The 16316-nt window shown below is 40.1% G+C and overlaps 1 protein-coding gene across 13 annotated transcripts in view; it reads left to right on the top strand.

The window, feature by feature from the left end:
* Positions 1-16316, top strand: part of RYR2 (ryanodine receptor 2) — a 768472-nt gene that overhangs the window by 460655 nt on the left and 291501 nt on the right. For all 13 annotated transcript variants that reach the window (XM_040464903.1, XM_040464902.1, XM_040464892.1 and 10 more), the window contains 2 exons: positions 10783-10942; positions 14069-14216. In XM_040464903.1, the coding sequence (XP_040320837.1) occupies positions 10783-10942; positions 14069-14216 (308 nt within the window). The remainder of the gene's footprint in view (positions 1-10782; positions 10943-14068; positions 14217-16316) is intronic.

The following is a 16316-nucleotide window of genomic DNA, read 5'->3' as shown; positions in this document are numbered from 1 at the left end:
AGACCCCAAAGAAACCTTAGAACCTGATTAACAGGTGCAACTGCCCAAATCCCTCTTGTGGCTGTTTGGGCAAGAATTGGGTGAGTGCTGAACTGAGCAGACTCTCATCCACTACAGAGAGCTTGCAGAAATCTAGCCCTTCAAAAGGGAGATTCCAATACACCATTGAAGAAGAAAGGAAAAGGAGGGGTGCCTGGGTGGCTCAGTTGGTTAAGCGGTTAAGTGTCCGACTGTGGCTCAGGTCATGATCTCATAGTTCATGAGTTCGAGCCCCATGTCAGGCTCTGTGCTGACAGCTCAGACCCTGGAGCCTGCTTCAGAGTCTATGTCTCCCTCTCTCTCTGCCTCTCCTCTACTCATGCTCTGTCTCTGTCTCTCTGCCTCTCTCTTTCTCTCTCTCTCTCTCTCTCTCTCTCTCTTTATCTCAAAAATAAATAAATATTAAAATAAAAAGAAAGGAAAAAGGAAAAAATGAGTTTAGTCATGGTGAAGTGGTAGGAGAAATTTTCTGGACACTGCCCTACCTCCAAGAAGGTGCCTTTTGGGGCTGATTTATCTAGTGAAGGTGACCTGTCCCACAGGAAAAGAGGAAGATGGTGAGAGAGGACCCAGCTTCCCCAGCTGGCAAGATGCAGCTTGAGATACCCATTTCTGTCCATCAGCACCCAGTGTACTAATGTGGGAGCTTAGTGGGTAGAAGCTTAGGGAGGATTTGGGGAAAGAGGAAGATAATATTTGCAGACATTGAATCTGGTCAGCAGAAAGTCCATCTAGAAGCCTTTGGGAATGACATGCCCTACCCCATCTCCCTACCCAGTCCATGGGCCTCCCCAGCTCACTAAGTGCTAAACCCATACTTCTCCCCCACTCCACTGCCGGCTTTGTGTGTGTGTTCCCAGGTAACTCCAGGAGACAGGGAGTATGCTCAGAGAACAGGCCACACATGGTGGGCAGGGAAGTAACCATAAACTTGAAATATAACACTCCCCTCTGCAAATCAAAAAAAGAGGTTTCTAATTACCTGCCTGGCCAACTCTAAGAACCAGAGAAGACACAAGAGCTGGTTAAGAGGGTCTTGGCAATTTCAAATGCAAAAGCAAAAATGCATACCTATAAGCAACGTGAAAAATCAAGAAGTGTAGAGTCACAAAAGGAAAATAATTCTCCAGCAACTAAGCTCAAAGACATAGAGTATTAGGAGCTGATAAAGAATTTAAAGTAACCGCTCTGAAGAAATTCAGCACGTTAAGAGGAAACTCAGAAAGACAATCCGGTGAAATCAGGAGTCAGGAGTAATGTTAATAAACAAAAGGAGATCTTTACCAAGACAATTGAGATTCTAAAAAAGAACTAAAGGTAAATACTAGACCTGAATAAGTCAGGGAACGAGATGAAGAATGCAGAGGAGAAAATCTGTCACAAGGCAGACCAGGGGTAAGAAGGACACGTGGCTTGGAGGACATGAACATAGAATTAATATAGTTAGAAGAAGAGCAGGACCTGAGTTTAAGAAGAGTGAAGAAAGCCTAAAAGACCTCTCAGATTGTATCAGAAAAGCAAATATCTGAATGATCAGGCTCCAGAAGGAGAAGGGAATGTGAAGGGGACAGAGTTTATTTAAAGAAATAATAGCCAAGAACTTCCCAAACCTGGAGAATGACTTGGATGTACAAGTCCATGAAACCAATAGCACATGCTATTATCTGGGTGTAAAAAGACCTTCTCCAAGACACATTAAAAAAAATTTTTTTTAACGTTTATTCATTTTTGAGAGACAGAGCACCAGTGGGGGAGGGGCAGAGAGAGGGAGACACAGAATCCGAAGCAGGCTCCAGGCTGTGAGCTGTCAGCACAGAGCCCGATATGGGGCTCGAACCCATGAACCACGAGATCATGACCTGAGCCGGAGTCAGATGCTCAACCGACTGAGCCACTCAGGTGCCCCTCCAAGACACATCTTAATGAAACTGTCAAAAATCAACCATAAAGAAGGAATCTTGAAGCCAAGGAAAAAAGAAAGTAACTGACAAAGGAAGCCCCATTAGGCTACCTGCTGATTTCTCAACAGAAACTCTGACAGGCCAGGAGAGCGTGGAATGATGTATTCAAAGCATTGAAAGATAAAAATTGCCAGCCAGGAATATGCTGTATGGCAAAGGTATCCTTCAGATACGAAAGAGAAATAAAGGCTTTCCCAGACAAAAGCTGAGGGAGTTTACTGTCTCTAGACTGGTGTTACAAGAGATGCTGCAAGGAATTCTTTGTGCCGAAATGGGAAGACGCTATCCCAGAAACATAGGGTGTGAAAGCTCACAGCACGCTGGTCATGGGAAAGAACAGTCACACTTAGAGAACTGTAACTCTACATTCGGATGGTGTGTTAACCATGCAACCATAGTATGAAAGTCAAAGGAGACGAGTAATAAGAACTATAGCTGCTATAAATTGTTAACAAATGCACGACACAAAAGGAGATAAATTATAACATCAGTAATATGTAACGGAGAGTAAAGGTGGAGCCTTTTTAGGTGTTCAAAGATAAGTTGCTGTCAGCCTAAAATGGACTGTTTTATCTGTAAGATGTTTTATTGTAATTCACAAGGTAACCACCAAGCAGAGACCTTGAGTGGATCCTCAAAGGACAAAGGGAAACAGAACATACCTCCATGGAGTAGAACCAATTACAGAAGTAGGCATAAACAGAGCGGGGGGGGGGGGGGGGGGAAAAAAAAAAAAACAAAAGGACCAGAAGGCAATGAATAAGATGGCATTACTAAGTCCTTACATATCAATAATTACTCTAAATGTACATTGATTGAATTTACCCATCAAAAGGCACAGAGTGGCTGAATGGGGAAAACCGTAACTCCTACAGACTGCCTACAAGAGACCCATTTCAGATTTAAGGATGCACACAGACTCCAGTGTCATTTGCATTACATGCTACATTTCCTCTTCGAAAATAGGCCATTTGAGTGTGAGTGTTTTCTGATACATAATACACACCATTTCACTAAAAATCCTTAAGGACTTTTGTAGAATGTGTGATTCATGGTAGTTCTTTTCTCCCTTTCTCCTTATTCCTCCGCAGAACAAACAGGCAGACAGCTGAAGAGTGTAACACATTATATTATCGTCAATTCTTAAATTCACAAATCTTTGTACATTTATTGTAAAGTGAAGCTCTGGACCCACTGCATAGTTTGATGAACATAGAGTCCATTTACTGTAGGAATAAAGAAAAAAATGCAGTAGAAATAATCCACTGAGAGAGTTTATGATTGCCGATTTCTAATATGCCCAAGTAATTGAGATTTAGAAGCAAAACTATAGGTTTACTTTATATTTATTAAAAAAAAATTTTTTTTATAGAAAGAGAGAGAGTGACAGAGTGGGAGTGGGAGAGGGACACAGAGAGAGGGAGACAGAATCTGAAGCAGGCTGCAGGCTCTGAGCTGTCAGCACAGAGCCCGATGTGGGGCTCAAACTCATGAACCATAAGATCATGACCTGAGCCGAAGTCGGATGCTTAACTGACTGAGCTACCCAGGTGCCCCCAAAACTATAGGTTTAAGTGAAAAGAAAATCCTTGTCTAAATACCAACGCCATTTATTAAAACTTTTCTTCAGTACTCATGTGTATTAATAAATCAGCACAGAACATAGGACCAGGAACTTGTTGTCTGACTGTATCACTGGGAATAATAGGTAATGTTGAATTATGAACTGGTAGTGTTTAGATTGTCTGAGAGGTCTTTAAATCCAGTGACAAATCCCCTCCATACCCCACTACCTTCTTACCACTAATGCTAATGAAGCCCCTGGTGGTGATGGGAAATGGAGGGGTAAGTGGTGTCTCAGGCATATTGAGCCACATAAAAGGCTAAGAATGATCATCTAAGGCTAAGAATGCATGTATATAGATACAAATGACTTTTTGAGATGAAGGCTTGGATGCTGAATGTGTGGACCCATGATATAGTACATGTACCAAATTCAGTTGGTGTAAATATTTACCTAAGTGAAAGGCAGTGTTACAAATACCATTGGATTTTTTCTGTCATGGTGAGGCACTGTGATCACGAAAAAACAAAACCGGTTTATAGACTTCTTTTCTGTGTAAGGAGTAAATTTCACAAACCACAAATTAAAAAATGCGCTAGCGTGCAATGTTCTTTATTTTCTCTGATCAGGTTTAATCTTGCATTCAAGCCCAATGGGCCTTACACCAGAATGAAGCTTAGTATTAGAAACCTAATCCTAGTCTTTTCAGGGAAAACTCTGTTAAAATCATTGTTTTATGTGTTTATTCTCACCTTTAAATTTTTGATTGAAATGGCATATTCTCAAAGCGGTTTTTCTTGACATCTTAAAAAAAAAAAAATAGTTCCCTATGTAAAATTGTACTTTTTCCCCATGTCCCCTCTTCTACTTTATTTTTCCCCGTAGCACTTACATCTTCTAACATACTATTGTTTTACACTTTGTTTACTGCCTACCTCCATCCGAATTTAATTCCCATAGACTTTTTTGTCCATATTGTTCAGTGATATATCATTAGTTCCTGGAATAGGGCCTAAAACATTCTACCGCCAAATGAATATTCGTTGTTGAATTTGAATTGAAGGTCTACCCTCCTCTTACTCCCAGGACCACCTGTGTTTAGGACACTCACCCAATGGGGAGCAAACACTGGATCCATCGTCCACCTCATTTGACTGTGCTGCCAGGACTGATTTATGTCAAAGAAAACCAGAGCTGGAAAGGAGTTAAAGCCATAAAGGCAAATTGTATTCAGGAACTTTTGCAAATAGGGAAGAGAGACCTATGTATGGAACTGGACTCCATTCTGAATACAACAGTGATAAGTGGGGATTTATAACCAAGGAGCAGCAGGGCTGCAGGTCAGTAGATAGAAAATTACTTAGGAAGACACATCAAGAAGGGGGATTCTGCAAGATGAACTTGATGGGATTCTTGCTGAAGGCAGACCAGGTGATGGGATAACAAGGTAGGGGATGAGGGATGCCATCCGATAGGAAGGTTGGAGGATTTTCCTTAAACTGATTGATGAGTAGGATTCTTGCTACAATGGAACTAATTGGAACATGACAGAGCCCAAGGTCAGAGTCCTAGAAAGAAAGAGGATTCAGAGGAGCCTGACTCGAGTTTGGTCTGAGTGTCTTTGTCTTTTGTCTTCATTCACCTCTGCTGGCATCTTATGGGGTGCCTGTTTTCCGCACTGGTCTTGGTAATGAGTCCACACAGTGGGTTTCTCCTTCTCATTTCTGTGAGTCCTCCAGGTCACTGCTCTTCTTTTTGCCTCTTCATTGCTAGAAACCTGAGAATATTCTCTCTGGCAACTTGGGGATTGCAGTCAGTTGGTGGAGGGAGGTGGGAGACTTGGCTGGCTGCCATATCTGTTTTTCTGTAGTCGTGCTGCATGATGAAGGGCTTGGGTGTGGGAGATTCTAGGACCTGGCCATTATCCTTGGTACACTCTGGGAACAAGACAGAAGTTCACTTTGGCCGCGGGATCTACCTGGTCTCTTCCTGGGTGGGGGTTGGAGAACTCTGGCTTCCCTCTAAATCCTCCTATTCTTCTAGGCTCTGTGGAACCTATGTGGGCAGGGCATAAGAAGTCTTTATCGGGTCTTCCTTCTGTCCCAAGGCATCTGGGCCTTGCTCTTTTGATACTCAAAAACCTAACTTTTACTGTCAGAAGGCCTTTATCTACAAGACTATGGTCTCTGCAGTGAATTTTCAAAGTCTATTTTAAAAATCCAAACCAAGAATGGCTTTCTTTGGTCTCTCTCTTGAGATGACCCCTTCTTGGGGCACTGGATACCTTGTGGTTTTGTTTCAAAGGGGCTTTGGGATAGGGGAAGGCCTTGGAGTAAAAAGAAATTGATAAAAGGGAGTTGGGTGGTGGGAGCAGCTCTCCAGGGCACTTCATGATATTACCTTTACTTAAAAACAAAGAAGTAAAGTAATAGAAGAAACATATCCCTTGTCCATTTCCCTCCTAATTTGTACATTGAAATTAATTCTCCTGTATTTGTGCTCTGGAGGAGTTTTGAATTCTCTTTCTGTTCTTCCTGTGAAAATGTCAGCCCAGTATGCATTTTTAGTAGATGTGCTTCCAGCAAAAACTCGTCCTGAATATCTCTGATGTGCAGTCATCTGAGATTTTCCCATTTGTTCCAAGGTACTTGAAGGGCGGATTTGGTTTTGAAATTTACACCTCACATCCACTGAACTTGGACATAATCTTTTCATGTTGACTGCGCATCTTTCACAGCATAATGACTTCCAAGCTTCATTTAACCTGATTCATCCTAAACAAGGAAGCTTGAGAGGTGGGAGAGGCTAGAAAAAAAAAAAAAAAAAAAAAAGGTTTTTCTCTTTAGTGTTTTTGGAATTCTGCCATGTTTTTGATGCCACCACTTTAATTGCCCCTTTAGTGACATTATACTGAGCACTTTATTCAGAGGCTCATTTAGAATACCTGCTTCATTCAGAAAAATGCGGGTCAGGTGGGAATGAAGCCCAAAGTGAAATTGCTACTTCACGTGACAACTCATCGGCGGGTCAAGTGCTGTCATTTTTTGTTTACATCTTCGATAATTTGGTGCAGATGACACTGGCAGTTTGCCAAGTTTTGTTTCATTTTGTTTTATTTCTCCAGGCGCAAAGGTGTTTTAGAAAAGAAACTGAAGCCCTATACACGTAGTTTATTAATCTGTTTTTTTTTTTTTTAATTACTGGATTTTATGCCACGTCAAAATAAATTAACTGAGATAATAACTACAAAAGAATTTTGATACCTTGGAAGGTCAGTATATTGAATGTATTTATTTAATTCCATATATATTCCTCATGGGCTGCATTTCAGGATGATTGATGGAACAGGGACTTTGCATATAAAAGTAAAGGAAGTAAAACGATACCTACTAACCAGACTGCAGGAGAAAGAGATCTATTGACTGATTCTGGCAGAATTTTCCCAGGAAGGTCAAAAAGGGAGAATGTAACACATCAACATCTTTAACATGAGATATTTTGTATTTGATGCATATGATGATGTATTTTGAATTAATAGAATTACTATTGATACAACTTTTCCCTATTATTTGAGCTACGAAATTCTACTTCCCAAGAATTATAATGGGAATCTTTCTTTCCTTTATTTCTTTTAAATTTCTGGAAATTAATCTGGAACTTTACTTGAAACCACTTAGTTTCCAGTTTACATGCAGTACAGGAAAAGCTTTGCTTTTTGTTCTTTTTCAACCACGAGAAGAGAATATTTCATATAAGCAGTTGGTTGATCTTTATGTACCTACTAAAATTACAGGTTAATTTTAAAATTTAATATTAAATTAAATTATAAATTTAATAATAATTTAATTTAATAAAATAAAATTAAATATTAAAATTAATAAGGTGAAATGGACAGTATTTACCAAAGTTCATTTATGCTCCTTTTAAAAAAACCCTATTTTTATATAATGATTCGATTCTTACTTTCTCAACATGTACTCCAAACGAAAATTGTTTTAAAAATCATTGTGATACTACTAATTCATATTGGTTAAGCATTCATGATGTCACCATTTTTGTTAAGTCTGTGAATTTCAAAGATATCTGTATTTTTACTATAGGTGATTTGAATACAACAGTATGGAAATAAGGGTCAGGGGGAATGGGAGTCAGTAATTTAAGTTGGATGGGATTATTAGCCATTTAAAAGAATCACTTTATTATTTTAATGTTTATTTATTTTTAAGAGAGAAAGCATGCACAGGAAGGGCAGAGGGAGAGAGAGACAGAATCTGAAGCAGGCTCCACATAGAGAGTCAGGTATCGCGAGATCATGACCTGAGCCAAAGTCGGATGCTTAACCGACTGAGCCATCCAGGTGCCTCTAAAAGAATCTCTTGAAGCTTCAAATCCTTTCTTGCACAGGGTTATGAAGAAAAGTAAAATAAATTATAGTCTACATATGAAAATGAGCATAAACCAATTATTGTGCCATGTTAAATCAACGGATGCAAATGCATCTCCAAGGGTTTTCATTATGATCACAGATTGAAGCCAGTCTAGTAGATATTCCATGTAGGAAGAGGAAATTTTACAAGATAAAGAGAAACACTTATGTCACATATTATCCAGCTTTATACATTAGTAGAATTTATCTCTAATTTTTGACATGGAAGGACCTCCTTCCCATCTTCCACCCTTCAAACATCCCTCCCCATTCCGTATGAGATATTGCTGGAAAGCCTACCATTATTATTGGTTGTCAGGGGAAGGATTTTTTCACTTCACATGCACATACCCCTCATTAAGATGGCTTAGGCTCTAATCGATTTTTCACAGATTAGTTTCCAAACTGTATCCGGTAGGTCTCCTGTCTGACAGTTAGGAGGTCTCAGGGCCATTAGAAAATGGGAGGAGAAAGACTTGTGTGCTGTTATGCTACCTCCTGCTGGGCGATGGTGGGGAAGCCAGGAGGAGGGTGTCAAGCAGAGGTGGGAAGATGGGGCGATAGAGAAGACTGAGTTCTTGATCACTGATTCTAACACTGCCTCCAGCTAGTCATGTTAAACTTGGAAATTAAACTGTGCTAGCTTGATCATATGTTGGTACTTGGAAAATAAACTCTGTTAGCTTGATCATCTGTTGGTACGTTGGAAATTAGGAGCTCTTTCTTGAAGAAAATATTTTTTGAATGAGTGGCACCTGGCTGGCTCAGCCAGACGAGCATGTGAATGTGGATCTGAGGGTTGTGAGCGCAAGCCCCTCGTTGAGCGTAGAGAAAATCTTTAAATGTACATATTTTCTGAAAAAAGAACTTGTATGTAGACTGTGCTTCTAGTTTGCAGATTTATCTATTTATAACCAGAATTCTATAACATACAATGATTTGTATGAGTGGTTAAAAAATCCCATGTGATTTCTTTATATAAAAAAAAGACAGGAAAAAAAAATATTGTTAATTTACCTAAACCTGCAGAGTGCTGATTTAAAACAGAATGAAATTTCTTGTCTATAATTATAGCTTGTGACTATAAATTGAATGACATAAGGCAGGAATTAACCTTAACTGTAACAATTGCCAGACCAATCTAATCCACTTAAACAAAACAAAACAAAATATTTCTCATACTTTTGTCTACAGGTAAATGACTTATAAAATACTAGAGGTCTCCTAAGGAAATAGAAGTAACTAAGGCAAAGTCAACTGTATTCAACCTTAAAATTATTTATTGCTGTAACACATCAATTCATTCAACATATTTTTATTGAATGCTTACCATGTATCTGGTACTATTCTCCGTTTGACAGATTGTGAGGAATACGGCAGTCAAAGTCTCTGCTCCAAAGAAGGTTGCCTGCTAACTCTGAGAGCCACAGCCCAGGATACTTAAAAGAAAAACGATGACATAGTTTTATCTCAAAGAGCATTTCTCATGTTCTAATAATTTTTTTTTTTTAACTTGGTATAGTTAGCTGGTTTTCTTTGTACAAAGGAGAATCTTTGAGATGGAGCCGCATGTACTGGGGTGCCTGGGTGCCTCGGTCTGTTAAGCATCCAACTTTGGCTCAGGTCATGATCTTGCAGTTCATGGGTTTGAGCCCCGCATGGGGCTCTGTGCTGGCAGCTCAGATCCTGGAGCCTGCTTCGGATTCTGTGTCTCCTCTGTCTCTGCCCCTCCCCACTCATGCTCTGTGTCTCCCTCTCAAAGATACACAAACATTAAATAAAAATGATGCATGTACCTTTATATTCAGTATATAAAGTTAATTCTTGCAAACACTACAGATCATCAAAAGGCTGCTTATCTGCCATGCCCTGTTTCAAGTATAAAGACACTTAGAAAAATGGATTAGAAACAGATCCTGACCTCAAGGCATAGTTGATTATAGGGAATAGAACAATGACAGAAGAATGGCAGGGAGGCAGCTATAAAATAGGCTTTGTTCAAATCTCAGTAGTTAAAAAAGAGAACGAGGCAGCTGTGTGTGTGTCTGTGCAGAGAAGTAGGACAGTATTATTGCCCTAATACGTGCATGTTTAAATTTTTATATTTTCAATTTTGTATTTCTTCTGAAACATGAAAACTTATGCTCGTTTTAGTACTTTCTTTCCATTTCAGAGTATGGAAGTAGTCTCTGAAATCCAGGCCTTCCTAATATTTTAGATGATTATGCACCTGGGATTTCCTACTCTGTCTTATCCAGAGGTTTCCTAAATTATATAACCAGGGAAGTCAAAAAGGGGGAATGAATTCATAAATGCATTAAAATCTCCCTATGCAGTAATGAACAGCTAGTATCTGAAAGGACCCACAGGTTTATTAAATAAATATATGAATTTAATATAACATTTGAAAATTGAAGAAAATATAAATGGGAAGAGAAATCTATCACATGTTTTCATTGGTAACCAGTATTTTCGTTAATACTATAAAAAAGCCTCAAATATTAGGAACTCAGAAACACTAAGTCCTTCTCAACTTTGAGATAGGTAAGGTGTCTTATTTTAGTTTTATTGACATAAAAATGAAAACAAAGATCGCGTGGCCTTTGTGCCTAATGAGTTATTAGCGTGCATGAAGGGCTCCAGGCTTGCTGACCGACCGGCCGGCGGTCCCCAGTGTGGTGTCTGGAATCATTAGAAGTGGGTGGGGCCATAAAAAGACCCTTAGAGGGATTTCTAAGCCTGGACTTGTTTTTGAAAGGCCAATTACATATCTCTTTTGTTTTGCTTTGTAGTTACCAGCTGACAAGTGGGTATAAGCCTGCCCCGATGGACCTGAGCTTCATTAAACTCACGCCGTCTCAGGAAGCGATGGTGGACAAGTTGGCGGAGAACGCTCACAACGTGTGGGCCCGGGATCGAATCCGGCAGGGCTGGACTTACGGCATCCAGCAGGTACGTGGGCGTTGAGCTTTACGGCACGTGGGCTGCGATTTACGGCATGCAACAGGTACGTGGGAATTTAGCTTCATGGCGTGGGGGCTGAGATTTACCTAAGTGGTCATCAGCATGATTCCCAACAGGAGGGATTAAATAATGACCATTTTGAAACTCATATGCATTTCTTAATGTGACTTTGCACTAAGGCCCCTCTTCAATGCTCGACTCAAGAAATCAGATGACCATAGCTCTGAGTGTTGCCGTGAGGCACTCAGTGAATGTTAACTAGAACAGAGATTTATAAGGCAGTTTTGTGGCATTTGTCTCTCTGAGGTTGTGTTTAAGGAGAAACCTTTGAAATAATGAGAAGATGGGGATAAGATAATAATAAAAGAGGTCCACAATTCCTTATTCGAATCCCCTGGGGCCAGATGAATTCCAGAATCGAGATATTTTTTTGGGTTTCTGGGACGTTGATGTGGTGACATATTACGTGTTACTTAGCACTCCCAGCAGGGCAGCAAAATGCTGCTACTAATTGTTCAGCACAGCGTAGGCATGATAATACCAGGAGGGATAAATAAAGACTATAAACAGGCTCGCATCAATTCAGATCATGTTTTACCACCGACCGAGTTTTTGTTAAACTTTGGTAAAAACTGAGTTTTCAGCGCTTTATGGATTTCAGAGCCATGGATCTCCATTAATGGGTGGCCCCCGTGGGAGTGACTGTCATTGAGTACATATTGGAATAAACATGGCAGAGGGGCGAAGAGCAAATTTTAGCTTTACCTCCTTGTCACCATGTGACCTTGGGAAGGCTACTTAAATTCTCTGTGCCACTGAGAATTTAAGGCTACTTAAATCCTTAAATTCTCCGCGCCACTGTTTTCCTCATCAGGAAGTGATTTAACTTCATTATATAACTTCTGTCTGAGAAAGGCTGATAACAGTGCCTGCCTTCTAACGCACACAGAGAGCAGTTTGCTATTATATTAGGTGCCAGTTACCACACCCAGACGTTTACATGTATTCTTTTTAACTCGCAACAACAGTTACGTCAGGGAGAATGGTTTTTATTCCCGGTTCATGTGTGTACAGGGGGCCTTATTGAGAGCACTGCGCTCAGTGCTGCACAGCTAGCAGGTGGCAGACACAGGTTGGGATCAAGGCTTCTGACTCCAGAGCCAAAAATTCTTCACTTCCTTGTTCCTTGTTGCCTCCAGCCAGCTCGTTTTGGGGCTGCCGTGACTTAAAAATTTTTCGGGAATAAAATGGATTCTTACTTATAGGCTTAGACTGTGGTTTGATATACAGCCTCAGTGTTGACTTGAAAAAATGAATTTCCCAAATCCTTCTAAGCTGGTGACTTTTTGCCATTGGGAAGGCTAAAGAAAACTTGAATAGCCTTGAGTGGCCTCATAAAATATATGTTTATATTGAATTAAGCCGGCTATAACAGAGGAGAATGTCGGCACTAAATCTGCTTAAGCATTGTGTGTGTGTGTGAGAGAGAGACAGAGAGACAGAGAGACAGAGAGAACCTGATTCTTACACCCCAGAGGGCTAAGGGGTCCACACTGGCTCTCTGCAAAAGGAGGGCTTCCTTGCCTTGAAGGCCACATGGCGGTGTCAGACAAACCAGGATTTCCCTGATGTCCGTCTCTTCCTCGAGGGATGTTCTTTCCTGTTCATGCATTTCCTCCTACAAGCCTAAGGCTCTGTTTGAGCTGGCCAGAGCTCTCATTGAAATCCTTTCCCCATTCCCTCTCCCAGCTCCCACCCCTTCCCTCCACCGAATTCCCCACTGACATAACTCATGTTTGCTGGATTATTTGAACAAGCATTGTCTTGAATTTTCCATCACCTTCTTGTTAGCGTAATCTAGTTCAGACCTATACTGAAAGTCCTTGAAAACAGCTTCATTGAATTACCTCTTCTCTGTCTGACTCTAGCACAGCTGGTCTCAAACCTGAGTGTGTGTGGAATCCCCTGGGGAGGTCCTGTGAACACTCAGAATCACAGGACATCTCTAGAGAGGATGATTCATTGAAGGCTTCAGAATTTCTGTAGAAAGTTTGGGGACAAAAACCATGTTGAAAAACAGGGGTGCTGGGTGGTTCATCTCACAGCTGGGCTGGCAGTGTAGGCGCTCTGTTTACACTGCTGGTTTATTTGGGGGTGGCTTTGGAGTGGTGCCCCCCACCAAGCAACCTAGGTGCTCTTGACCCTAATGGAGCAGGTATTGGTACGAATTTGCTAGAGCGAGGGGAGAAGAAAGTAGGAAAGGCTTTCCTTGCTCCTACCCACCCAGAACAGACCCACCACAGAACTCATTTTTCTCGAGAAGGTTTGGGAGGAACCACAGCCTCCTAATTCTTCATCGTGCTGGGGTTATAGTGAGAGTTGAGTATGCTGCCCGAAATATGGAGAGTCTGACAAAAACTGCAGCGGAATCTCAGTGAGTGGATGGAAGGGAGTAATTTCTTTGCCAGGATGGTAGGATAGCCCACTTTCTGGCTTTGCTGATACTGGTTTCATCACATTTTTCAACTTGGAGCCTCTTTTGTAACAGCCCAAATTGTGGGTTTTGTAGTTCTTTCAGTATTTCTGTTACTAACTGGTCTCACAGGTTAATGGAGTCACTTGAGTGCATATTTTTCAAGCTAGTTGAGTTCATAGAATGGCTGCCTATATCACACTGAATTTTTCTGAGAAAGGGACCACAGCCTTATGTTGTTTGTAGACCGATGTCACTGACAGGTGACCAGTGATCATTTGACTCTTCTGGGAACAAAGACTTATCAGTCAACTGTGCAAGGAAATGCTGTGTGCTCCAAATTAGCCCATTGCCCTGTGACCCCAGCAGATGAAAGATGGTTACAGAGATCCTTCCAGTTGGCTTTTGTTACTGCTGTTTTTACTTTCTGTTACTGCTTTGAATGGATGCAGTTATTCATTGGATTGAATCTTTTGTATTGATAGTGGTTCAGTAACTTACCTGAGAAGACAAAGAAGGTGGGGGAGAGGCAGCTTTTAACTCAGGGACTTTACTTTTCTGTTGTATCTGGTGGCTGTCTCATTTCCAAAATGATTGCTTCAGCACTGCTTCGATGACCAACACCTTTTCTCTTCCCGTAGGATGTAAAGAACAGAAGAAACCCTCGCCTAGTTCCCTACACCCTTCTAGATGACCGCACCAAGAAGTCCAACAAGGACAGCCTCCGTGAGGCCGTGCGCACGCTGCTGGGATATGGCTACCATCTGGAGGCGCCAGATCAAGATCATGGTATTTGGGTTTTCCTTTCTTCCTCTTGGGTTGCAAAATTGTGTAGTAGTTCTTTAAAGCCAAATAATTGACTGAAAGGGGGGGAACGTACGAGATGGAGTCCTTCAGGATGTAATTTAGTTTGTAATTTAGGCCAGTAGTTGGAGCATTTTTTTTTCCTGAGGACACGAAGGATTAGGCTCATCTCTCAGTAGAATGTCTTAGGACCACAGTGATTCTGCAAGGGGAAGAAATGGGTTTACCTTCCCAGAGAGTCTGAGGTTAATTAACCCTGAGATTGCCCCTGTTTCCATCCCACAGGCTTTCCTTCAGCTCTCCTTGTTTAGTTTGTGGGAGTAAACCCATAGCTACTGTCTTCGGAACGTTCATTATTTTTACTCATACCTATAGACACTATTCATTAATTAGTGCAACATTTTGCTTTAAGGTGAGCACATTAGAGTAAGCACTCAAGAAATATGTGTTGAAGAAATAGATTTTCAGAGGTTTTATAAAGAACACATTCCCCTTAAATAATACCTTTTCAGAATATGGTTTAAAATGATTAGTTCCTTAAAGCTTTGCCTGAAGTCTGAGTTGGTGTGAATATCCATATTTTAAAATTGGCAGAAATGAAATAAACTGTGCGTTTCCTTATAGTGGCTATATTTTTTGGTAGAAAGTTTTTAAAAATGCATCCTAAATATGCTCTGATGACTACTATTTTCAGTGTAATAGCTGTGCAAAGATGTCCAGACCATAAATAGTAATAATAGCTAATGATTTTACAGTGCTTATCAGGTACAGCAAATGTTTCTAAGACCTTAGGCAATTACTTACTCCTCACAGTAGTAATCCTGTGTGGATGGTTTCTCCCACATCCTGGCCAAGAATTGGTAGTGAATCTTTCTGATTTTAACCATTCTGATAGGTACAAAATAGGATCTTCTTAATAGTTTTAATTCTCATTTTCCTCAGAGTAATAGTGTTGAAATTTTTTCTTGCACTTATGGGCCATTGGGATAAGTGTTTTTTCAAATCTATATCCATTTTCAAAAATTGGGTTGTTTTGTCTTTTTATTGAATTGTAACTATATGTCATTGTAAATATTTGTACATATATGTAGATTTTCTGGATATGGAGACTGTGTCAGATATTGGAAATAACTCCTCCCAGGACCTGAGTTGTGCTTCCATTTTCTCAGTGAAATCTTTCAAAGAGCAGAACATTCTTAATTTTGATGAGGTCCATTTATGATTTTCCCTTCATGGTTATATGTTGAAATCTTGAATAGGTTGAAATCTTGGCCTGTGCAAAAACAAAGATTTTCTCGGGTGCTTTCTTCCGGAAGTTTTATGATTGTAACGTTTTCATTTAGGTCTATAATCTGAATTGATTGATTGTTATTTGTGATGGGAGACTAAGGTCGGGGTTCATTTTTGTCCAGATGGATCTTCAGCTGTCTCAGCACCATTGGTTACAACAAATTATCCTTTCCCATTAAGTCACCTTGCCACCTTGGTCAAATCTCTATTGACCATTGTGTTCTATTCATCCATATGTCTATCTTTAAGTCAGTACCACACTGCTATCTTTGTTATTACCACCTTATAACAAATCTTAACATCAGGTAGGGTAGGTCCTCTAACTTCTTCTTTAAGAGGTTTTTCGGGCTCCTTTTTTCTTTGCATTTCTTTATAAATTTTAGATTCCAGTTGTCAATTTGGTTTTGTTGGGATATAGTTGGCTTTATAGGTCAGTTAGGGGAGAATTGACATTTTAATAATATTTAGTCTCTCAGTTCATGAACGAGACCTATCCTTCCATTTATGTTGGTCCTCTCTAGTTTATCTACTACTTTCAGAGTAGAGGGATTGCCCATTATTTTTAGAGGCATCTGATATTTTGGAAACTATTATAAATGAAATTAGTTTTCATTCATTTCATCTTCCAGTTGAAAGATGAATATGTTGAATATGAGAAACACAAATGTTATGTATATGTTGATATTACATCCTGTGGTCTGGCAGAATTTATCATACTTTTTTTTCCTTTCTCTTTTTTTCTTTCTTTCTTTCTTTCTTTCTTTCTTTCTTTCTTTCTTTCTTTCTTTCTTTCTT

Source organism: Herpailurus yagouaroundi, unplaced genomic scaffold, assembly GCF_014898765.1.
Source record: "Herpailurus yagouaroundi ecotype Mexico unplaced genomic scaffold, PumYag 530, whole genome shotgun sequence".
Lineage (NCBI taxonomy): Eukaryota > Metazoa > Chordata > Mammalia > Carnivora > Felidae > Herpailurus > Herpailurus yagouaroundi.
Note: the sequence above shows the minus strand (reverse complement) of the source record. Positions and strands in the feature narration are given on the sequence as shown.